The sequence below is a fragment of the Dipodomys merriami genome, unplaced genomic scaffold (genome assembly GCF_024711535.1).
Source record: "Dipodomys merriami isolate MVZ:Mamm:240054 unplaced genomic scaffold, mDipMer1.0.p SCAF_9, whole genome shotgun sequence".
In the NCBI taxonomy this organism is placed as follows: domain Eukaryota; kingdom Metazoa; phylum Chordata; class Mammalia; order Rodentia; family Heteromyidae; genus Dipodomys; species Dipodomys merriami.
In genome coordinates, this window is record NW_027206512.1 from 37,836,894 (window position 1) to 37,862,348 (window position 25,455).

At 36.7% G+C, this 25,455-nt stretch overlaps 1 protein-coding gene across 2 annotated transcripts in view; it reads right to left on the reverse strand.

The window, feature by feature from the left end:
• Nucleotides 1-25,455, reverse strand: part of Slain2 (SLAIN motif family member 2) — a 57,591-nt gene that overhangs the window by 11,731 nt on the left and 20,405 nt on the right. The window contains exons 3-7 of one of the 2 annotated variants that reach the window (XM_070012910.1): nucleotides 21,956-22,120; nucleotides 19,685-19,846; nucleotides 16,157-16,516; nucleotides 15,309-15,446; nucleotides 6,140-6,217 (exon numbers count right to left, since the gene is read on the reverse strand). In XM_070012910.1, coding sequence (XP_069869011.1) covers nucleotides 6,140-6,217; nucleotides 15,309-15,446; nucleotides 16,157-16,516; nucleotides 19,685-19,846; nucleotides 21,956-22,120 — 903 coding nt within the window. The remainder of the gene's footprint in view (nucleotides 1-6,139; nucleotides 6,218-15,308; nucleotides 15,447-16,156; nucleotides 16,517-19,684; nucleotides 19,847-21,955; nucleotides 22,121-25,455) is intronic. The other variant, XM_070012911.1, reaches the window with a different exon arrangement.

Below are 25,455 nucleotides of genomic sequence, written 5' to 3' on the forward strand. Positions count from 1 at the left end.
AATTCTCAGCTAGAGCTCTGCTGACACCAACTTGAGGGGAAGTGGAAAAGCACCTTACTACTGCTGGGGCAGGATGCTGAGGTGAAGTGCAGGTCTCTAATGACACTAAAAGCTGAATGCTTATTGCAAGCCAGCAGATAGAAGTCTCACCCCTTTACTGTGGTCTGTGATACATCTTGGGGAAAGGTGCTGGGGGGCCTCACACACAAAATCCAACCTCCCTATTGGGCCTACTGAAATCTAAGCCCACCCACAGCTGTGGCTACTTGGTTGGAGTAAAGCAATTGTCTTCCCTAGTACTTTGAGAACCTTTTTGTCTTCCACACCCAATGGATTTTTGAAGGCACTAAGTATGTAAAGCCAAAAAAACAAAACAAAACAAAACAAAAACCTCTGGGAACTTACTACCATGTCATTCCTTGAATCTCAAGGTCCCTAGATGGTCTCCCTTCTCCTCCCTTCACTTTGAATCTTAAGTGTATTTTATATAATACCGAAAAATACATCTGTGCTCTTGGATTAAAAAAAAAAAAGTCTAGCCAGGTCCCAGTGGCTTATGCCTGTAATCCTAGCTACTCAGGAGGCTGAGATCTGAGGACTGAGGTTCAAAGCCAGCCTGGGCAGGAAAATCTGTAGACTTTTATTTCCAATTAACCACCAGAAAACTGGAAATGGTACTGTGGCTCATAGTGATACAGTGCTCACCTTGAGTTGAAGAGCTCAGGACAGTGTCCAGGCCCAAAGTTCAAGCCCCATGACCAACACAATAAATAAATAAATAAAGTCTAAGATTTTTATTATTTAAAAATTTCAGGAGCTGGGTGCCAATGGCTTACACCTGTAATCCTAGCTATGCAAGGATCTGAGATCTGAGGATCATGCTTCAAAGCCAGCCTGGCAGGAAAGTCCATGAGTCTCTTATTTCCAATTAACTACCAAAAAAGACAGAAGAGGGACGGTGGCTCAAGTGGTAGAGCACTAGCTTTGAGCACAAAAACTCAGGGACAGAGACAGGCCCTGAGTTCAAGTCCCCCCAGCTCCCAAATTCAGGAGATACCGTTCTTGAGCATAATTACTAATAGGTAAAATAGTGGCCAGAGATAAAAGCTCTGATGAAACTAGGAATAGAAGAAATCTACTTCAACATAATAAAGGTATATATAGCAAACCTGTAAGTCACCTCAGAGTCAATAGGGAAAAACTAAAATAATTTTTTCCAAAGTTAGGAAGGAGATAGGCATTCACTGTCCCCACTCTTTCTTAGTAAATACTAAAGTTCTTAAACAGAAGGAGGCAAGAGAACGAAATAAAAGGGAGTCATATAGGGAAGAAAGAAGTAAAATTATCTTTATTCAGAGATGAAATGAGTCTATACTTAAAAGAACCTAAAGATTTCACCAAAAACCTTCTAGAGCTAATAAACATTTTCAGCAATTTAGAAGGATTCAATATTAATAAGCAAAAATCAATAGCTTTAAGAATGTAAACAAGAAAACAATTCCAATCTATCAAAGAGGCCAGAGATCTCTCAATGAAAAACACAAAACCCTAAAGAAAGAAATATAAAAAGGTCACTTGAGCCGGGTACCTGGTAGCTCACATCTGTAATTCTGGCTACTCAGGAGGCTCAGATCTGAGAATCACGGTTCAAAGACAGTCGGGGCAGGAAAGTCCGTGAGACACTTATCTCCAATAAACCACTAGTAAACTGGAAGTGGCACTGTGGCTCAAGGACAGCACCCAGACCCAGAGTTCAAGCTCCATGACCAACCAAAAAAAAAAAAAGTCACGCGATGAGGTAAATGTCTCATGTTCATGGACTGGCAGAAATAATGCTATGAAAATAAATCCTCATCAAAATCCCAAAGTTACTCTAAACAGAAATAGAAAAATCAAAGTTTCACAGGGAAACAAAGGACTCAATAGCAAAACTAATCCCAAACAAGGAATAATGCTAGCGGTATCATAATACCTGACTAGAAATTGTATGATGAAGCCGTAACAGACCCCACATGATACGGACACAAACATAGACACTAAGATCAGTGGAACAAAATAGACCAGCAAATAAACCTACACAGTTACAGTGACCTGATTTTTGACAAAGGAACCAAAAACATACACTAGAGAAAAGACTGCTTCTTTAACAAATGGTGCTGGAAAAAGCTTGTTATCTATCAACAACATATAGAAGACTGAAACTAGATGCCTATCTCTCATCCTATATCCTGTATAAAAGTTTTTTGTTTTTCCTGTAGCTTGAACTCTGGAACTGGGCCCTGTCACTAAGCCTCTTTGTACTCAAGGCCAGCACTACCACTTGAGCCATAGAGCCACTTCCAACTTTTTCTGAGTAGTTTAATTGAGATAAGAGTCTCATGGACTTTGCCCAGGCTGTCTTCAAACCACAATCCTCAGGTCTCAGACTTCTGAGTACCTAAGATTACAGGAGTGAGCCACTGGTGCCCAGCTAAAAATCAATTTTTAAATAATAGAAATCTCAGACTTTTAAAAAAAATCAAATCTAGAAACACAGATATATTTTTTCCTATTAAAAGATCTTAATGTAAGATATGAAAATTTGAAACTCCTATAGGAAAATACAAAGAACACATAGGTATAGGCAATTTTTTGAATAGTACTGAATGCCCAGGAAGTTATGGAAAGAATGGACAAATGGGATTGCATCACAGAAATCGTACAAAACAAATGACATGGTAAAATCTACAAAGAAAAGGAATGGAGAAGTATAAAATAAGAGAAACTTGAGGCATATATTGAAAGGCGCAATCCAGGAACAGTCATGCATGCTTGTAGTTGCAGCACTTGGGCAGCTAAGGCAGGAGGATGGGAAGTTCAAGGCAAGCTGAACTAAACAGGACCTACCTTAGTGGGGAAGAGAGGGGTAAAAAAAAAAAAAGGGAAACTAGGCTGGGCACCAGTGGCTCACGGCTATAATCCTAGCTACTAAGGAGGCTGAGATCTGAGGATCACGGTTCAAAGCCAGCCCACGCAGGAAAGTCTGTGAGACTCTTATCTCCAATAAAGCACTAGAAAACTGGAAGTGGCGCCATGGCTCAAGCAGTAGAGCACTCGCTTTGAGCTGAAGAGCTGGGATAGCGCCCTGGCACCATGGCCAACCAAAAAAAAAGGGGGGGGGGAACTATCGTTTCATTACCATCTATATGGATGATACAACCATACCAAAAAGTTAAAAATCAGTAGAGTAATCTGGGCACAGGTGGCTCCACATCTGTAATACTAGCTATTCAGGAGGCTGAGATCTGAGGATCATAGTTCAAAGCCAGCTTGGGCAGGAAAGGTCCTGAGACTCTTATCTCTAATTAACCACTTAAGAACCTGAAGTGGACCTGTGGCTCAAAACAGTATAGCGCTAGCCTTCAGAGAAAAAAGAAAGCCAGCTCAAGCAGGAAAGTCCCAAAGTCCCCGTGAGATTCTTATAACCAATTAACTACCAGAAAATTGGAAGTGGAGCTGTGGCTCTAAGTAGTAAAGTCTAGCCTTGAGTGAAAGAGCTCAGGAACCTCACCCAGACCCAGAGTTCAAGCCTCACGACCAACAAAAAGAGAGGGGGGTAGGGAGGGAGAGAGAAAGAGAGGAGGGAGGGAGAGAAAGAGTAGGAGAAGAGGAGAGGGAGAGAGGAAGAGAGAAAAGAGAAAAAGTCAGAATAGTGGCTACTTTTGGTGAAGAGGATTCTGGCCTAACATCAAAGAGATATTCTCAATTCTATTGAATTCCATCTTATTCTATATCCTGTAGCCACTTCTCAATTGGCTTAGAACTTAAGAGAAAAGGGTATATGAAGACAATCTACAAACTACAACACCAACTATAAAATATGAAAACTTGGATTAGTGAATAAGAGATGAAACAGAACATAAATATGCATAAATGTTTCACTAAATTAAGACAGCTAGATATGCAAGAATTCTAGTTCATAATAGCTGAGACTGGACTGTCATGTCATCTAATCATGGAAAGAAGTATGGTAGCTCAGAAGCACAAAAATAATGTAACTTCTAAGGGTAAATTAAAAGATATTGATCAAGATGCACTGCACTCTTAATAAGATTTCCAGAATTGAAATCCCTTTGTATAACTACTTAATATAAATAAGTAGATAGATAGGTAGACAGGCTACAGACAAACACTCTGGCTAAAAGTTACGGTCTTTTTTTTTTTAACATAAATAGACACACTAACCTTTAAGTGAAAAATTTAAACTATATAAACCTACCTTATGCAAAAATAACCCATTATAAAGCATGAACTGAGTCTTGAATTCAGGGACTTAGAGCTTAGCTTTTTTGCTCAAGGCTAGAGCTGTTACTTGAGGCCCAGCTCTACTTCCAGCTTTTTGCTGGTTAAATGGAGCCAAGAGTCTCACAGCCTTTTCTGCCTGGGCTGACTTCAAACCATCACCTTCAGATCTCAGACTCCCGAGTAGCTAGTATTACAGGCATGATTCTTTCATTCAAGAAAAGGCTTTATTTATATTTATAGGGTAAATTGTGATGGTCCAAATCATGTGTGTATGGTGTGTTGATCAAATTAAGAGTAGTGAGTATACTCATAGCCTCATACATTTATCATGTTTTGTAGTGAGACCATTCAAAAACCTAATTTATATTCTGAAATATACATGATACATTCTTGTATTATAAGTTCTATTCTATACACTAGAACCCCAGAATTTATTCCTTCAATATACTTTGTGGTGTATAGATTTATATATGCATGAACATAAAAAAGAAAGCATGTAAATAAAAGCTGGACTAGAAAAAATAAGTTGTTTATTCTACCTTTGTTAAAAAAGGAAGCATGTATGGGAAGGTGGCTCAGTGGTAGAGCGCTTGCCTTGCATGCATGAGGCCCTGGGTTCGATTCCTCAGCAAAAAGAAAAAAACTGGAAGTGGTGCTGTGGCTTAAGTGGTAGAGTGCTAGCCTTGAGCTGAGAGGTCAAGCCCCACGACCGGACCCCCCCCCAAAAAAAAGCATGTAAATAAAACAAACTGGACTAGAAAAAATAAGGAAGGAAGGAAGGAAGGAAGGAAGGAAGGAAGGAAGGAAGGAAGGAAGGAAGGAAGGAAGGAAGGAAGGAAGGAAGGGAGGGAGGGAGGGAGGGAGGGAAAGAGAGAGGGAGGGAGGGAGGGAAAGAGAGAGGGAGAGGGAGAAAGGGAGGGAGGGAGGGAGGGAGGGAGGGAGGGAAGTAAAAAAGAACAAAGACAAAAGACAATACTTTTTTTTATTGTCCCTCACCTCAACTTCATGGGCATCCTTACATAGCTATATTATAATTATTGGTTAAACCAATCTGACTGTAATGTTTATATTATGACTACATTGTAACTGTAGTTACTCTTTTGTAAGCTTTTTTGATAATATGAACAACCCTTTTCTATAAAAACCCTCAAAATAATTTCCTGTTCCATCAAAGAATATAATCTTTAAAGTTCATTATTCCTAACTATGGTACCAAAAGATATTCATATTGGTCAACAGGTATTTACAAATTCACACATCTCTCATTGTTTGTATTTCTTCAGTCAAATTTTCTCTCAAGCTTCTACTCAGTACTGTCAGTTTAACCAATGTCACTGTTTTCTCTCAGTTCTGCTTCCTTTTATATACTTTACATCCAGACTCTTGGAATCATTACTGGAGAGCTGTCATGTTTAACTTCTATATCTCTAACACTCAATTCTTACAACCACACAACAGTGCTTGAGCATCAATCAGTTTCTAATACAAAGTGTTTTCATTTCATGTTATATATAAGTAAACAAAAATTAATGTCTGAAGAAAAAAACAACACATGGAATGCCAAACATTTGATTTACTTTAGAGCACTTATTAACTAATATTATGTTAAATGCTGATTTGTGGTTAGAAAAATGGTAAATTCTCTATTCCTTTCAGAAGAGCAATCCAATACATACCTCTGTAGAAAATGTTTCTTCTGGATTTATCCATATAACAAGGAATTAATTCACCTTATATTATAAAAAAAGAGACTGAAATGTGTCTTGTAGACATCACTGACTCAGAATGCCAAGAGGCATAATGTTTAGCTACAGCATCTGCTGAAACTTTAAACTTAGTAAGAGGCTGTAGTTACCTCTTTTTGTAGATGAAGTTTGAAGCAACTGTTTGGCTTTGAGGGAAGTGCGAGGCAAATTTTTCAGCCTTTGCGAAGCTGTTGAAAAATAAAGAACTGTAATATTTGCCTGGAAGTACAAGATAAAGGCTATAGCTTCTGTAAACTTGAATATTTTAATATAAACTTTAAAACTTATCAAGGAAGAGAAACTATAAGATGAAAATGTTAGACCCTAGAAGCAAAGAGATTTTAAAGAGATGCTCAGTGCAACACAAGGTATGCATACAGCATACTTTTAGAACTAGTTTTTTGGTAGATGAAAAAAAAACCTCATATGTCAATCAGCTGACATATCAAAGAGAAAACAAACCACCAGCAAACATGCTACAGGATGCAAAGAATACAAATATAAAGATAAAAGTGATGAACGCAAGCACACAGCATAGAAAATAAATGCAATACCTTTACTACAAAAAAGCGCATTTTGGCAAAGCAGTTATTGTTAGATGAAATGCCCTAAAATGAAATAAATCCCCATACTCAAAAAGGAGAAGAAAACTCAGAACCAGAAAAGTCTTCTGAAAGTCATAATCTGCTGGCTTTACTGTGTTCAACATTTTCTTGTTATACAATTCAATTAATTTTAACCTCCATCTTTGAGTAATATCATATTTAAATCATGTACATACACATGCAGAGAGGGAGGTATGTGTGCACGTGTGTGCATGTACACATGCACAAGTGTTGATGTGAGCTGAAGGGTCTGAATGAGAAAAGGCATATGCCTTTTTTTTTTTTCGGTACTGGTATTAAGGTTTGAACTCAGGGCCTGGGAGCTGTCCCTTAGTTTTTTTGTTTGTTTTTTGTTTTTTCTCTCTGTTAGTGCTCTACCATTTAAACCACAGCTCCTCTTCCAGCTTTTTGGTGGTTAACTGGAAGTAGAGTCTTAGGGACTTTTCTGCCTGGAGGACTGGCTTCAAACTAAGATCCTCAGATTTCAGTCTCTTGAATAGTTAGGGTTACAGGCACAAGCCACTGTTGCTCAAATTAGCATATGCCTTTTAATATGATCAATGAAGAACTCCTGTCTTTTTCCAAATTTCTAATCTTCTGAAACTACATTAAAACAGCCCAAGTCTGGAGTAAAAATGGTTCCAATTACTCTAAGACAAGTTACTATGGCTTCTGTGATCTCTATATGTATACCACATATAGAGTCCCACATCTACCAATGCAGTCACCTATATCCATTGGTGTAAAGTTCTATACTTCTAGGATGAACATACCATTTTCTTTAAATCAAACAGATTTCATGCCTAAGAGTATAGCAAGGGCACAGATAAGCACTGGGGTTATAAAGTAATATTTGATAAATCATTAGAGAACAAAGAGAATAATATGCTGAATTCTATCAAAGTTGGGCAATGATTATTACCTTACAGCTAATAAATTTACAATGTATTTCACTTCTGATTCTCAGCACTCTATAAATTACTATAGCTAAATAGTGTCTGATGCCAATTTAACTCAAATAGGAAGACTAGCAAAAACTCCACATTGAAAAAAAACTTTATAATGAATGGGTTACCTTATACCTACATCATAAAATGCACTATTATCATCAAATATCCTTCACCTATATATTTATTCACATGTTTTCATCCAACCATCCATCTACCCATCTATCCTATATTCAATTACTCGTATAGCCGAGTATCTGCTTTACTCCAAGTACTGCTTTGGGGACATGGAGCTAGTAGCCAACTCAATAGACAGTTGATATTCTCATGAAACTAGTACTTAAGAAAGGGGAGACAGACAATATAAACGAAGTAGCAAAAGAAACAACTTTCCCAATAGTGATAGCTATCTCAAGGAGAAAAGTAAGCAGAAAACGGGGACAAGAAGATTTAAATTGCAATTACAAATAAATGACCAGGAAAAATTTTCCTTAAGAGGATATGTGCACAAAGATGAAGAAAGAGTGAGACTTAGTGAGTGATGTAGAAACTGGGAAAAAGTATTCCAGATTAAGTAAAAAGCAACTGTAAGAATATGAAATTGCAACGTGAATAGTATCCTGAAGAACAGAACTCAGCTGTATATGATGGCAAAGCAAACCAGCAATCTATTAAAATGTAATACCATCCACAATAATCTATTTGCATTCACAGCTATGGTAAATTAAATGGACTCTATTGTCCTTCAAATTTCATGGTCAAGTCACAACAATGGAAACTAGACAAGGGACACACTTTTACCAGGAATTCACTGTAGAATGAGACTACATAAACAATTCAGTAGCAGCTTCTAAGTTTATCTGATACAGACTTGAATGATGATTTTCATAAACTATCAACCATCAGGTGATGTCAGCCAAACAAGAACTTTTTTTTTTTTTTGGTCAGTCATGGGGCTTGAACTCAGGGCCTAGGTGCTGTCCCTGAGCTCTCCTGCTCAAGAATAGTGCTCCACCACTTTGAGCCACAGTTTTACTTCCAATTTCCTGGTTGTCAATAGGAGGTAAGAGTCTCAGAGACTTTCCTGCCAGGGAAGGTTCTGAACTGTAATTCTCAGATCTCAGCCTCCTGAGTAGCTGGGATTACAGATGAGAGGCACCAGAGGCTGGCTAAGAACTAAATTTTTATCTAAATTAATCTCACCGGATCCACTTTCTCTTCAGAAAAGCAGACATTTTCTAAATGACAAAGTGTACTAGTTTAAGTGAAACATCCCAAATCATTCTATAATAATAGAATGTTAGCTATGAAAATATATTATCCTTTTAGTAGAGATTTTATTAATTTTTTTTGCTGACAGTTCTAAAATTCAAAGTTTGATAAAATATTTTCACTGTTGGCAGTTTTTTTTTCTTTCCGCTATTCTTATTCATTTAATTTCATTAGGTTACTGGGCTTAGTAACACAGGGAGACTGTTAAAAGCAATCTTTACTAAGTGCTAAACACTAATTACAAGCTACTTTAGTGAATGAAAATTAATTAGCTAAAATACTTGTGATGTTTTATTTAAAATCTCTTACTGCTGAACTGGTGGCATTGCTCAGCAGCAGAGCACCTACTTAGCAAACACATAGCCCTGAGTTCAAATCTTAGTACACCAAAATTTTAAAAAAGAATACCAGAACTGGGTGCCAGTGACTCACACCTGTAATCCTAGCTATTCAGGAGGCTGACATCTGAGGATCTTGGTTTTGAAGCCAGCCTGGTTAGGAAAGTTGTAAGACTATCATCAATTAACTCCCCCCAAAACAGAAGCAGAGCTGAAGCTCAAGTGTTAGAATGTTAGCCTTGAGCACAAAAGCTCAGTGCCAGCACAGTGCTCAAGCCTACAGTTCAAGTGTCAGGACCAGGGTAAAAAATAATAATACTAGAACACTAAATTTCTTGTTGCTTAGAAATTCTCAGTTATCCTTTGATTTTCGTTCACCTACTCCACCTCCAATCTTCTGTGTTACCAAGCCATTTTCTAATTATTGAAAAGAAAAAAACAAACTCTAGATTTTACTATTGACTCACCCCTTTGTTCAAACCTTTATTTCCTGCACAGATTATGCAGTAAAGAGCCTTCTCAGTAATTTCTCCTCTCTCTTCACTTTAGTCCATTTTCCATACTGTTATAAAACCAATTAAAAACGCCCTAGGGCTGGGCACTGGTGGCTCAAGCCTGTAATCCTAGCTGCTCAGAAGACTGAGATCTGAGGATCACAGTTCAAAGCCAGCCCAGGCAGGAAGGTCCATGAGATTCTTATCTCCAATTAACCACCAGAAAACCGAAAGTGGCGCTGTGGCTCAAGTGGTAGAGCACTTGCCTTGGGCTGAAGAGCTCAGGGACTGCATCCAGGCCCAGAGTTCAAGCCCCCCCCAACCAAAAACAAACAAAAAAAGCTCCCTAGGGCTCCTTAGGCTTATAGGATGAAACTCAAACTTAAAAATTGTTTTAACTGTATTTTTTTTTTGTCTTTTCTTTTTTGGTACTGGGGATCGAACCCAGGACGTTGCACTTGCTAGGCAAGCGCTTTGCCACTGAGCTACATCCCAGCCCTCAAACTTAAAAATTCTTAAGAGTCTATTTCCTACCTCCACTTCTCAGACCCCATCACTGATTCCATTCTTCACCTATCCTCTTCTCTGCACTTCAGCTGTAGGAAACCACTAGGACCAGGTTGTCATTCTTAAGAATTTTCATTGCATACTCTATACTTCTTTGTTTGGCAACTCATGCAAGCTCCTCTTGAGCTGGCTGAGATCTTTTGGATCCCACAACTACTTCATGGGGCTAACATCTCTCTCTTCTCTCAGAAGTTCTAGCCTGTTATTTCTTACTATTGGCAGGCATAGGCTGTCTCACTCATTTATATTTTTTTGCATTATGAACAGAACATAAACCCCTCAGCTGAGGTTCAATAAGTGGCTTTAGAACTTGAATATGCTTCAAAATCAGCTGAGACATTTTTAAGAATGAGATTCTAGGTCTCCAACCTCCTCAATCCAATAAAAACACTGTATTTATAAAATCTTGTGATTAGATAACTGACTTAACATCACTGCACTACTTATTCTTAAACTGATGTTCCATAAATACTTTACTCATTCTAAGCCCATGAACTATGGTTATTATATAATTAGATTTATTTCAATTCAAGTTTCATAATTACATAAAGTTTAAGGATCACCTTTTAGTGTTTTGGTAGCAAATGAATTCCTTGCTTGTAGGTATCAGAATAGTCTGGGCTATGTTCAAGCAGACAACTGTTCTGGATACTGCACTGGATACAGTGAAAGATCCAGAGTACAATGTTGGTCCTATAGATCACTGTTCTCAGGTATACTCTGTATACTATGTAAAACTTTTTTTTTTTTTTTTTTGGTTGGTAGTGGGGCCTTAACTCTGGGCCTGGGTGCTGTCCCTTAGCTCTTCAGCTCAAGGCTAGCACTCTACTGCTTGAGCCATAGGGCAACTTCCGATTTTTCTGCTTACATGGTGCTGAGGAATCAGACCCAGGGCCTCATGCATGTAAGACAAGCACTCTACCACTGAGCCACCTTCCCAGCCCTGTAAAACTATTTTTACATTAGGCAAAATGGGCAAATGTATATTGCTGAGTTATTTTATTCTTTTGTAGTAATTAACAAGTTATTTATAGTTTAATTTCAAGTCATGCTCCAATACTCATCTAAGATTTTCCAAGATGCCTCCTCATTTATAATTAATGTCAGCATTATGTATTCTAAACAATAAGAAGTTTCAAGTAGGTGTTGAAAGGAAGGAATAATTTGGTCTTGGTTTTGCCACTTTTCTAGTTATATAACCTTGCATTATTTATAAAATTTATGTGGATCTGTCCTTTTTTCTGTAAAAAGTAAAAGAATTATGTTTTGTGAGATTCAATGATAATACATGTGAAAGAACTTTTGAGTATTTAAAAATACTAACCCATTTTTGGCTATATATTTTTTTAAACAAGTAGACTTAAAAATTCTCTTGGAGAGTGCACTCTTCCTTTTCTTATTTATGAGCCAATATTTCATATATATATTTCAGAAAATTACATTTTCTGCTAACCTTTTTTTTTTTTTTTACTAGCTTTCTCCCTTGACAAACATTCTTCCCTTTAATTAAACACTGAGAAAATGGCCTGTGCCCATGATCTTTATAATGCTCTGGTTTTCTTAAACCTTTTAAGTTATTCACATTTCCCAAATAAAAATGGTGAAAATTTATAATACTATAAAAGTTTAAAATACACTAGAATTCTCATAATACTCATATTTAAATGTCAGCATCTACAATAATGCAGCCACAGCAAATAAGCATATAAAAACAGAGACTGGCATAGTAACAAGGCAAAAGAAGTGGTCCAGTAGGTAGAAGTAAGCAACCTTGCAAAGTTAGCTTCATGCAGACCAGCAAGTAAGAACTGAAGTTTTGCCACTTAAGAGTTGAAAAAAATGAATATTTGAAAGAAAGTAAAATGGAGTATCTATAACACTACCAACAGAAGTTTACAGAAGAAATACAAACTGTAATTCATTGTATAAAACTTGCTATTATACACACATAATTATAAATTAAAAGGCTTTAATAAAAACTATTTTTGAAGTATTTTTATAAACACAAGCTTAAGCCTGTTGATATTCTAGATGATCAATTTTCCAAATATATTTTTGGTAAGTTTAATTCTATACAAAAATAAACATTATGTGACATTTTAAATTATAAGCAGGTTTTATTGTAGCTATAAATATACATATGAGCAATTATATACAACTAAAATAGAATGATAATTTAACTCTTTTACCAATATATTGTTCAAACATAGAAATACACTTTTGCGAAATTGCATATATTTTTTCCATACAATAGTACATTATAATTGGAACACCATTTTCTCCCATTTTCCTAGTTAATTATTAACTACTTAGAAAAAGGGAAATTACTTTGCCTATATAAAAAAATTCTAGGAAAACAGCAGATGGTTATTGAAGGCAATTCCATCCCCATACAAGGCAAGTAATTATCAGGTAGCTTAATATACAGCCAATATATTTTCTACTAACATATATATACCAGTTTTCCAATCTTTCTTTTTTCTGTCTTTATGTAAAGCTATTTTTCATTGTTGTGATACTGTAACAGTTCAAGTACAGGGCATGCTCTTCCCACGAAGAACAACCTTGAATCAGAATTGGTACTGACAAGAGCTCTATTGGGGTGATGTTTTAAGATTTATCATGTAAAGATTTTTGTTTTATTTGTTCCAGTCCTGGGGCTTGAACTCAAGGCCTGAGCATATTCCTGAGCTTTTATGCTTAATGCTAGTGTTCTACCACCTGAGCCACAGCTCTACTTCTGGCTTTTGGTGGCTAATTGGGGATAAGAATCTCATGGGCTTTCCTGCCTGGATTGGCTTTGAACTGAGGTGCTCAGATCCCAGGCTCCTGAATAGCTGGGATTACAGGTGTTGAGCCACCAGTGCCTAGCTCATGTCAATTTGTTTTCAAAATTCAAATCATAATAATTAAAACCAACTATAAATCCGCAGCATTGAAAGCCAAGCACAAATGTTTTGGATTATGTGCAGATGCTATAAAAGCATAGCTTACAAAATACATGAGTTGGGCTGGGAAGGTGGCTCAGTGGTAGAGCGCTTGCCTTGCATGCTCAAGGCCCTGGGTTCGATTCCTCAGCACCACATAAGCAAAAAGAAAAAAGCTGGAAGTGGTGCTGTGGCTCAAGTGGTAGAGCACCAGCCTTGAGCTGAAGAGCTGAGGGACAGTGCCCAGGCCCAGAGTTCAGGCCCCACGACCGGACCCAAAAAAAAAAAAAAAAAAAAAAAAAAAAAACACAAAATACATGAGTTTTATTACTCGTTCATTGTGATGGCTGACATTTCATTTACTATTGTACTTGCTAAATATATAAGGGGAAAAAAACCTCCCAGATATATGACATTCTATATCAAATTAACTTACTATGAAGGCTTATAGCACAAAACCTACCACTTACCATTTCAAAGATGACAGAGTTCCATTTCTGTTCTTAATTTCACTCTAAAAGTTTATAAATTTGTATGTTCTACACTACTAATAATTACCATAGTGGATATCACAACAGCCTTCTTAAATATTCAGTTCACAATACCAATTTCTCCAGACTGGTATGCTAAATTTAATATTGCATTTGATGTGAAAATCTGTTTTGAAATATATTCAACAGAATAAACGAGATATGTAAATCTCTAGGTTAACGTTTTCTACAGTGTTGTCAACTATAGAATTTCAAATTTTAGAAAAATCAGAAATGACACTTCTGGATATTTTTATACTTTGGTACCACATAACATATGTGGACAAGTCTCTGTGTGACCTTTGTAGGCTGGATCAACAAAAGTATGGACAGTGACCTGTCCTTTACATTATATATAATATGCACAACCATGGGTAAAGTTAGATTCTGATGTTTAAATTTCTAATTTATAGAATGTTGATAATGGTACCTTTTTCATGGAATCTTTGAGGATTAGATTAGATATGTAAATTAAGGAAGTTATCTAATCTATTAAGTTTTAGATACCTAAATTCCTATGATATAAACAATAGCATACACAACTAGTAAATAAGAAAAATGTGTTATTTATTACAAAAGTCACTTGGATTCAATTCTGTCTTTTGCTAAAATGTGTGTATATGTGTGTGTGCACGCATATGTGTGCGTGTATTTTATTTTTTTAGTGGTGGTAGGGATCAGATATAGGGCCTTTCATATGCTAGACAAATACTTTACCACTGAGCAACATATGCAGCCTTAGATATTCCTTTTTTTTTTTTTTTTTTTTTTTTGGTCGGTCATGGGGCTTGAACTCTGGGCTTGGGCGCTGTCCCTTAGCTCTTCAGCTCAAGGCGAGCACTCTACCACTTGAGCTACAGCACCACTTCCAGTTTTCTAGTGGTTTATTGGAGATAGGAGTCTCACGGTCTTTCCTGCCCAGGCTGGCTTCAAACCGCGATTCTCAGATCTCAGCCTCCTGAGTAACTAGGATTACAGGCGTGAGCCACCAGCGCCCGGCGCCTTAGATATTCCTAAAGAAGAGATCTTCTCCTGGTTTTAGTGAAGTTTGAACTCAGAATCTTATACTTGCTAGGTTGGCACTCTTATCAGTTGAGCATACCTTCAGTGCTGCAGAGATTTTCAAAAAGAAGATTTAAATACTAAGTGCTATGTTTGCATGGAATATTGGTCACTATTTCTGTTCTATTTCTACAAGCAAAAGGTAAATGTACCTTATTTTAAAATATTTTGCTTGTTTAAAACCTCTATAAAGTTGGTTGCTCTCACAATAAGCCCTATCTTAACCAAAAGCTGGACACCATGATGCATGTCTGTCACTCCAGCTTCCCAGGGAAGCATAAATGGTATGCTTGTGTCCAGGATGGCCTGGGCATAAAAGTGAAATTCTATCCCCCAAATAAAGCAAAATAGGCATGACTCAAGTGGTAGAGGGCATAAGGCCTTAAGTTCAATCCCCTAGTATCTCCCCAAAATGATTGCTATACAAAAGTTCATTATCTTTCAGTAACAGCTTAATGCAGTAACACAGCACAAAATAAAAATCTGTAATTTTCATTTCCTGTTATTGATACCTGAAAGCATGAGAAAAATACATACTGGCTGAAGCCTGAGGTTGCATGCGAGGTATTCCTCCGTTTGGCACTTGAAAATTTGAGTCACTTCTACTGCTTTTCACGGAGTCAATTTGTGTGTTAGATGTTCGGGACAGGTTTGGAAGACTGCGTCTCAGTTTTTCTACAATAATATAATTTCAGTTAAAAAGAAATCAAATCATTCTAATGGAGAACTAAACTATTAGAACTGAAAACAAAATTATTTACACAAATTATTAAAAGGAAAAAAGAATCACAATCCAGAGTTTGAAAATCAGTAGAATAAGAGACCCTCTCATTAATCATCCATAGCTCACACTGTAATACTCCTAATTAGTTGGGAGGCTGAGTTTGAGTGGACTGTGTAAGTCCAAGCTCCTCAATGCATTCAACCAATAATGGGGAGTTGTCATCCTAGCTATACAGAAGGCTGAGAAGAGGAAGACTGAAGTTCCAGTCCAGCCCTGGAAGAAAAGTCCATGAGACTCCATCTCAATAGAAGAAGTTGGATGTGGTGGCACAACTCTGTTATTCCTGCTATGATGAGAAATCTATAATAGATGGATTGTGGGCCAAGCAAGATCTAGGCAAAAAATAAGATCTTAAAATACAATAAACAATACAAAAAAGAGGGAATGGCGCTGTGGCTCAAGTAGTACAGAGCTTGCCTTGAGCTAAAGAGCACAGGGACACCGCCTAGGCCCAGAGTTCAAGCCCCACAACCGACAAAAAAAAGAAAGAAACAATACAAAAAAGGGCTAGTGACATGGCTCAGTGGTAGAGCATGAGGCCCTAATTCAAACACAGTACTATCAAAAGAGAAAAAAGAAACAATATCTACTGATGTTTTACCTTCATTTTTAACATTGCTTGTCTGTAAATCTGTGGGATGGCCTTGAAGTGAAAGTCGAGGTTGCTGTAAGCGGCTAATCATAGGCTGTGGGGATACTCTACTATATTCTATTCCCCGCGCAGGAGATCGTGAACGAGGTGAATTTCTGGGTGACTGCTTAGGTGATGGTCGAGGTGAATTGCGTGGTGATGGTGAAAACCTGTTAACAGCAGGGTATACGGCATGATGCATATTGTCATCTTCATCATCTAAACTTTGTGCATCAAGTTCCTGATCACTAAAAGTACCCCGTCTTGTAGAATTGCAAGATGAACCAGAACTGCGCCGAGATGTGGTAGCTGCATATTCTTGCCGAAGACCTGGCAATAATAAATTATTATTTTATTTAACTATATTTTCTAACATTTAAATATTTTTAAATTTAAAAGTAAAAGACTGAGAAATTCTAATAAGGCATAAACAATTAATAAAAACCTATAAACCCTATTTCCTAGATTTCTTAAATCTGAAATAAATTATAAGGTAGAATCACATACTAAAAAATACTTTTACACCTGATGACAGTAATCTAAATTTGAGATTAGCACTAAAGAAAAACTAAGTGGAAAAATGACTAACTAATGAACAGAATATATCAACGAGCAAAAAACCCTTTTATTTATATCTGGATTAAAATTATAATGCAAAGATGTACACAGAATCTAGATACTTCCATCAAGTCTTGTCAATTCTTGGCATTCAGCAAAAGAGGATATTACAAAATATTTAAATCTTTAAGTATATATTTATACATAGAAGGAAATATTCAAAGCTAGGTGCAGGTGGCTCACACCAGTAATCCTAGCTACTCAGGAGGCTGAGATCTGAGGATTGTGGTTCAAAGCCATCCCAGGCCAGAAAGTCTGTGAGACTCATCACAAACCACCAGAAAACCAGAAGTGGCACTGTGGTTCAAACTGATGAGTACTAACCTAGAGTGACAAAGCTCAGGGACAGCATTCAAGCCCTGAGTTCAAGCCCCATGACCGATGGAAAAAAAAAATCAAAGTACTATTAAGAAAATTCCTCAAACTAGGTAGAATAGCCCTAGAGTATCTTTAAACCCATAGATTCCAGAGGATGTAGTTCAGTGACAGCACTTGCCTAGTATGCATGAGATTGATCCCATGCACTGCCAATAACAAACCATTTGAAAAATTCCCCAATAAATTCCAAACCCCTTAAATTGCTGGGGTCCATTCAGCCATTCAGTTAGGTTTGGGACCACAGTAACAACTGATAGCTACTGAGTGTCTAGTTATAACAAACACAGCACTGTCATCTAAGAAAACCCAACAGATCAACAGTGAAGGGAAAACTGAGGATGAGTGCCTATAGTTCACAATTGTTATTCTGGCTATTCGGGAGGCTGAGATCCAGAAGGACTGAGGTTCAAGACCAACTTAGGCAAAAAAGGTTGCTAGACTGCTCCAAAATAACCAGCAAAACAGAAAAACTGGAGGTGTGGTTCAAGTGGCTGAGCTTGGTAATGGCCTAAATATGTAATTTTGCATTTCTCATTGTTAAAGAATTTCTAATTATTATAGCCCAGAGCTAATGTCACACCCCTGTGATCCTAGCTACTCAGGAGGCTGAGATTTGAGAATAGAGGTTTGAAGCCAGTCCACACAGGAAAGTTGGTTGACTCTTATCTCTAAGTAACTACCAAAAAGACAGTAGAAGCCAGGCGCCGGTGGCCTCACACCTGTAACTCTAGCTACTCAGGAGGCTGAAATCTGAGGATCAAGGTTTAAAGCCAGACTGAGCAGGAAAGTCCATGAGACTCTTATCTCTAATAAATAACCAGAAGTGGCACTGTGGCTCAAATGGCAGAGCATTAGCCTTGAGTAGAAAAGCTAAGAAACAGCATCTTCACCGAGTTCAAGTCCCAGAACTGACACCTGCCTCCCAAGGAAAAAAAATCCTGGAAATATAAAAAAAAGAAAGAAAAATATCATCTCTAAAAAATGGAGAAGGGTGCAGATTGTTGTTTTAAGGAAGTATTACATATAGTTTTGGCAGCATGTTTCTTTTAAAAAAATTTATATTTTATTGTACAGAGGGGTTAGTTACATAAGGTAATGAGTACATTTCTTGTCAAACATTGTTACTCCCTTCCTTTTTCTCCTCCCCGCTAACTTCCCCACTGCATCTGTTTCTTAATTCACCAGGAATACAATTATTCACATATGTAGAATACAATTATTCATATATGTAGATGGCTTAGAAATGATAAGGCTGAAATTTCTATTATTTGTTACAAAAGGCTAAAATTCCTATATTTGTTGCAAAACAAATCTGAAATTTGAGGGGGTGAGTGGAGTTGGTAGAGAAGGGGAGATTTATCAAATGAATATCACTGATCAAGATGCATTGTACTCATAAATTGACACAATGGAATAAAACTTCCCAGTACAACTACTTAATAACAACATGATGAATTATAACAGGACTGTAGACATTCATATACAGTGAGACCAAAGGAGGAGATTCTTAGGAGAGAAACACAAAAGCATAATACCTATATGCCTCTGATCATATAAAATAGTATTGAAATTAATTCCAGGAAATGGAAAGAGGAGGTAGGAATGGGAGGGAAAAACTAGGAGAAATCAAGAGAACGGGTGACACTGTTGAAAAAATGTACTTTTTACCTGACATATGTAACAACCCCTCTGTATATCACCTTTATAATAACAATTTTAAAAAATTAAAGAAAAGTAACAAACTAGTTAAGCTTTTCACAATATACCAAGATCCAAAAGGTGAGGCTTCCAATAAATGAGTTTATTCTACGGAATAGAATTTAATCTTAGCAAGATAATATTGCCACCATAATCTTACATGAGAGCCTGTGTACATTTTGAGGATTACAGAAGCTATAATTTTTATTGGATTCTCAATAAAGTGACCTAAAATGTTTCAAGGACGTGCTGCAAAGTACCATCAAATTTAATTTAATGTCATAATTCCAATTTTCCCATAAAGGTCATTTTATATCTTTGCATTTTCAAGGGAGAAAATATTTGTTACCAAGAAGGCAAAAAAATGGTTCTTAGGATATGAAAAAAATCTTGGGGTGTTTCTTATAGTACTTAAATATATAATTGTGATACCACAATTTCATGGGAGAAGCATAGATAAAAGGGGGGGAAATCCAAAAAAGGATCCCCAAGTGATGAATCAAAGTATAAAACATTGACTTACACAAAAAGATACACAGTAACAAAGCAATAACTACACTAGTGAGTGCCAATAGGAAGTTACACAAAGGGTCTGAATACCAATCACAGAAACTGAACATAATGTGCCTTTCTCTGCTCCTCATACAACAAAACAGCTCTTTGCAAAACGGACTCTGAAAACAAGTAAATGAACAAACACTGAAATGTCCTTTTTACTGTTTCTACTTTTACATTATATTTCCCACAATACTTTAAGTAAAAAAAAAAAAAACCACCACAACTTTTAACAGCTAACATACTTACTTTCTTCTTGCATCCGAGCTAGAATCTGTACATCAGTTACATCATTTAGCTTATAATTGGATCCAATTGAATCTTCATCAAATTCTGAAGCACTTAACTCACTATCTATAGACGACTGAGGACTGAGTGGAGGATTTCTGTCTGATGAATTTTTGAAGTTACCTTAAAAAGAGGGAAGAAAACCCCAAATATTAGCTAAGACAAAAACTGAATAAACATCTGGTGCAATCATTACAAATTGTATCCTTTAAGTTCTTTATTGTTTTACTATTTCTATTTGCAAAACTCCCAATCTGAAATTAGAAATTCATCTCAGTAAGTTAAAAGAAAACTATAAAGACTCCTTTATATATCTTGGCACAAATAAAAAAAAAAATCTTAAAATTAAAAAAATTTTTTTTTCCAGTCCTGGGGCTTGAACTCAGGTCCTGAGCACTATCCCTGAGCTTCTTTTGCTCAAGGCTAGCACTCTACCACTTGAGTCACAGCACCACTTTCACTTTTTCTGTTTATGTGGTAATGAGGAATTGAACCCAGGGCTTCATGCATGCTAGGTAAGCACTCTACCACTAAGCCACATTCCCAGCTCCACTAAACATCTTTTAAAGTGTATCTTTTCTAGTCTCTTATAGAACAATTAAGCTTTCAACATAGTGCCTAGAAAGTAGTTATTCACTAACTCTATGTTAAAAAACGTCAACTTCTTCAAGATAGTTGATAGAGATGCTCTACAAGAAGATCAACTTATGATACAGTGTTTTCTCTTTCCCTATTCAGTCATCAACAAGCACCAAAATCTCTTTGCTGACTAAAAGGATCTACTTCTCAGCAAGAAAAGTAGATTTCTTAGACATATAAGAACAAAAACAAAAAAGGACACTAGGTTAATTTACCTTACATGGAGTTATGTTTACAAAATTTCTTGCCAAATTAGTAACGGGGATCCAAAATGTTCTGATATAGTAAAGCACAAAAAATGAGATCAAGAAAGTAACCTGATTTTTTATTCAAAGTACTAAACTAAAAGAAGGACAGACAACAGGTCAGAGGAATAAAGAATTTATATGGCCTGAGAAGTCTTATTTCTAAGAAAATTGCTTTACTGGACCATCAACTGTTACTAAAGAATAAAATCCCAGCACTTTTACTACTATTTGCAATAAAGATTTGTATGAAACACCTATTTTTCAGAATCACTCACTGTGAGAGCCAGTTCCAACATAAAAGACAAATAGAGGAAGAACACAATATTAATAAAGAGCATAATTCACATGACAGAAAAAGTACAAAGACAGGTTCAAATATGCTTGAATCAAATTCTTTATTTTAAACAAATACTGCTGGTTATGATATCACCATAAATGAAAGCAGTAGCAAATAACCTAGATATTAAGCAAAGAGCAGGGTCAATAAAATCACTAGAGAACATGCAGGTAAAAAATATGAAGTGGTTACTAATACCTAATTTAACTATACTAATGAGTCATAGAATTGCAACTGTAAGAGAAACAAATGGGCTGGGAATTTGGTGTAGTGGTAGAGTGCTTGCTTAGCATGCACGAAGCCCTGGGTTCTGTTCCTTAGTACCACATAAACAGAAAAGGCTGGAAGTGGCACTGAGGCTCAAGAGGTAGAGTGTTATCCTTAAGCAAAAAGAAGTTCAGGGACAGTGCCCAGGCTCTGAGTTCAAGCCCTAGGACTGGCAAAAAAAAAAAAAAAAAAAAAAAAAAGTAACAAACAGATGAATTATAAAGGGAGTAAGTTATGCAGGGAAAGAATCAGACACAGAACCAGCATAGCACAAATTTCCCCAGTTGATAGCAAACTGTCTCTCCCACATTAAACAGCCCCATCACACTTTGGCACACTTACGCTAGTATTTAACTGATGTGATGAAGGTGATTAAAACTCCTTGGTAAAGAATTTTTAACTTTTTCAACCCAAGCAGGCTGGTCAATAACTTTTACAACACTACCAATAGATACTGATTAAAGGAATGAAGCTTGTGATCTTAATTAGACCCGATTTTTAAAACTTCTATCTTTAATTTTGTGCCTATATATAAACATACATATATATGTATTTTTAAGTTCTTACTGAAGAAAGTTACATGATGTAACACAATGACTTACCATTGTACTGTTGATACTCAGTAAAAGTAACTGACTCCCCACTAAGATTTTCTCTATTTAAGTTTCATAAATAAAATGGACCCGAACTAGTAATACGTTATTTTTGAGGTAGGGCAGTAAATTAAAGACTATTCCTTACCTGAATTTCCAGGAAGTATTAGCTGTTTGACTATAGGAGGACGTACTGGGGTTGAGGATGGAGAATTGAAGCCACTGCTATATGGACTACTGGCATTTGGACTGTAAGGACTTGTATAACTCATAGAGTTGAAAGGATTATTGTATAAATTCTGCCTCTTGAAAGCTGCATTAGTGAGAAAAGGAAAATTCAAATTTAATTACTGAAAAAAAAGGAACCAGTTTATTTCAAAACTTTTTTTCTATTGAAAATTTCATTTAGTCATTGTCTATCTTAAAGAATCATTCTTTTCAGTAGGAAAAACTGTCATAAAAAAAAGACTAAATATTTCTATTCTCTTCTATTGTGTTGTACAAAACAACAAAAATAATGCAGAAAGAATAGATCCTAAGCTGGCCACTAAATTAATCCATGTCCATCTTATTAGCAAGTTTGTTCTTTAGTAACTGTTCCATCAATATTAGAGTGACTTTTAAAAACAAACCAAATAAAAAAATTCTCTATTTTTCTATAATGATCACTTTAAAAAGCTATGTGTGGATTTCTGAAAAACTTGTGCATGCGTGCATGTGCACACATGCATCATATATAGTTCATATCTCATAACTCCCTTCCCAGTAGAGGCAATACAAACTAGAATTTCTCTTCCTCAAGGCAGATTCTACAAACTGTAACTGCTCCCTGTCTTCCTGTCTTGGAGCTGCCCATAAAGAAATTCCTTAACCTGCCTTATTTGTTGGACTACAAAGATCCCTATTTCACAACGGATCTTGCCCATACTCAAGAAGGAATGTTGAAGAATCTGGACTGGCTTTGTCTACCACTCCAGTCTACCAGACATTTTTATCCAGTCACATTTTGACAAGTTGACCACATTTCAATCAGCCTATGGAATGAAGTCTCCATATAAACTTAAGTCTCATGTTCAGAGTTTAGATAGCTGAAAATGTTGAGGTTCCTAGACAGTGGTATGTCTGGAGAACATGGAACCTCTGCATTCCTCTCCTTGCAGTCCCAATATGCATATCTTCATCTGTACCCTTTGTAATAGCCTTTATAATATCATTAGTAAATGTGTTTCCTTGAGTTCTGAGAATTGTTCTAGCCAAGTAATTGAACTTGAGTGTATATATTAAATATACTATATTTGTATCTGTAGTATTTTTCCATGTATATAGCTATATATATAACAAACATTGTTAAACATTCACTACTAGATTACTGGTTCAGATAATCCAGTAATAGTTTTGGTCAAAGAATAACTTCTTCACTCATAAACTCATAATTTTTTTAAATCACTCATTCATTTTTTTTTTAATTTTTTTTTTTGGGTCCAGTCGTGGGGCCTGAACTCTGGGCCTGGGCGCTGTCCCTCAGCTCTTCAGCTCAAGGCTAGCGCTCTACCACTGGAGCTACAGCGCCACTTCCGGCTTTTTTCATTTTGCTTATGTGGTGCTGAGGAATCGAACCCAGGGCCTCAGGCATGCAAGGCAAGCGCTCTACCACTGAGCCACCTTCCCAGCCACTCATTCATTTTTTGAGACAAGATCTCACTGTACAATCCAAGCTTCCTGGAACTATGTAGACTAGACCTCAACTTCCCAATCTTCCTGCCTCAACTTCCTGAATGATGGGATTATTGATGTGTACATCATACCTAGCCTCACATCTGTAATACACTTGCTAAAATAAAACAAAATACTGCTTACTAAAAAAGGTTCTATTTGAGATATAGCAACTTTGTGTTTCTCCCTCAAGTCCAGGTTCCTAGTTACTAGATGAAAATAGTTTCACTTCCTTCAGATGATTTAAACCAGAATTGGCAAACTATTTGTTTGTCATCTGATTTCTCCAATGAGAATATAAGCTCCAGGAAGAAAATGATCACTTGGGCTATTATAGTAATTGCTATGTCCTCAGAGTTGAGAATAATGTATACCATAGCAGTCCTCAACAGTTATTGTTGAGGTTGTAAAAATTCCTAAATTGTAATTATAATTACATTATTTCTAATGTGAGATATCTAAGAAATTATAAACTATTCCTAGGAATATAATTTTTTTCTTTTTTTGTACTTGTACTGGGCCTTGAATTGAGAGCCTCTTGTTTGGCTTTTTCCCTCAAGGCTGGCACTCTGCAACTTGAATCATACCCAACTTCAGCTTTTTTGAGGATCAATTAGAGATAAAAGTTTCGCAAAGCTGGGACTGTGGCTTAGTGGTAGAGTGCTTGCCTAGCATGCATGAAACCCTGGGTTCAATTCAAAAGTACCACATGAAGAAAGGCTGGAAGTGTACTGTGGCTCAAATGGTAGTGTTAGCCTTGAGTAAAAAGCAGCTCAGGGACACGGACGGACACACACACACACACACACACACACACACACACACACACACACACACACACACACACACACACACACACACACACACACACACACACACACACACACACACACACACACACACACACACACACACACACACACACACACACACACACACCTCTCTCTCTCTCTCTCTCTCTCTCTCTCTCTCTCTCTCTCTCTCTCTCTCTCTCTCTCTCTCTCTCTCTCTCTCTCCTCTCTGAGCTGGCTTCAAACCTTTACCTTCAGATCTCAACCTCCCGAGTAGCTAGAATTATAAGCATGGGCCACTAGCCAACTAGCACCTGGTCTGAATATTCTTAATAAATGTTTGAATAGTATCATCTGGCTGAAATTTGCTGGAGATTTTATAATTTTACAGATTTTATAATTTTGCATATAATATAAATCAAGCCCAGACTATAATTCTAAAGACAAATTCATATTCAAGAACTTTAAAAAATGACACCAAGGCTATTTGGCTTTTCAAAAGGGCTTTTTTATTTTACAGATGAGAAAAGTTAAGACTTTAGTTTTTAAACAGATTCAGATTTATCCTGTAAGTTACTCCTTACAACCTAAAAAACCTCCTTTATTGCCAGTGTAACTATTTACCTATTCTTTCAGCTCTCCTAAGCCATGTTCAGTGTCAACTCTAGTCAAAGAGTACTTTTTTTTTTTTAACAGTTCTGGACTTTGAGCTGATGGCTTGGTGCCTGCTAGGCAGTACCCTGCCACTTGAGCTACTTTCCCAACTCCCAAAGAGTACATACGTCTATGTTCAAGTCAAAACAAGGAATTTAAATACATGTCTGCTTATAAATATACAGCATAAAACAAAAAACAAACCTTATTCAGAATTACTAATCATGAATCAGTCCTTTGCCACTTGCATATTTCATAAAGTGACCCTTGTAGTTGTTCAAGACTGCAATTCTAGCTACTCAAGAGGCAGACAAGAGGAGGGGTGGGAGTTGAGGTCTGAAGCTACCCAAACAAAAAGAAAGTTGAAAGACTCCATTTCAACCAATGGTTTCTTGTAGTGTCATGTCTGTGATTCTCATCCCTGGCAATATAGCAATAAACACAAATAGGAGGATCACAGCCCAAGTTGGCTCCAGGCATGAAGTGAAAC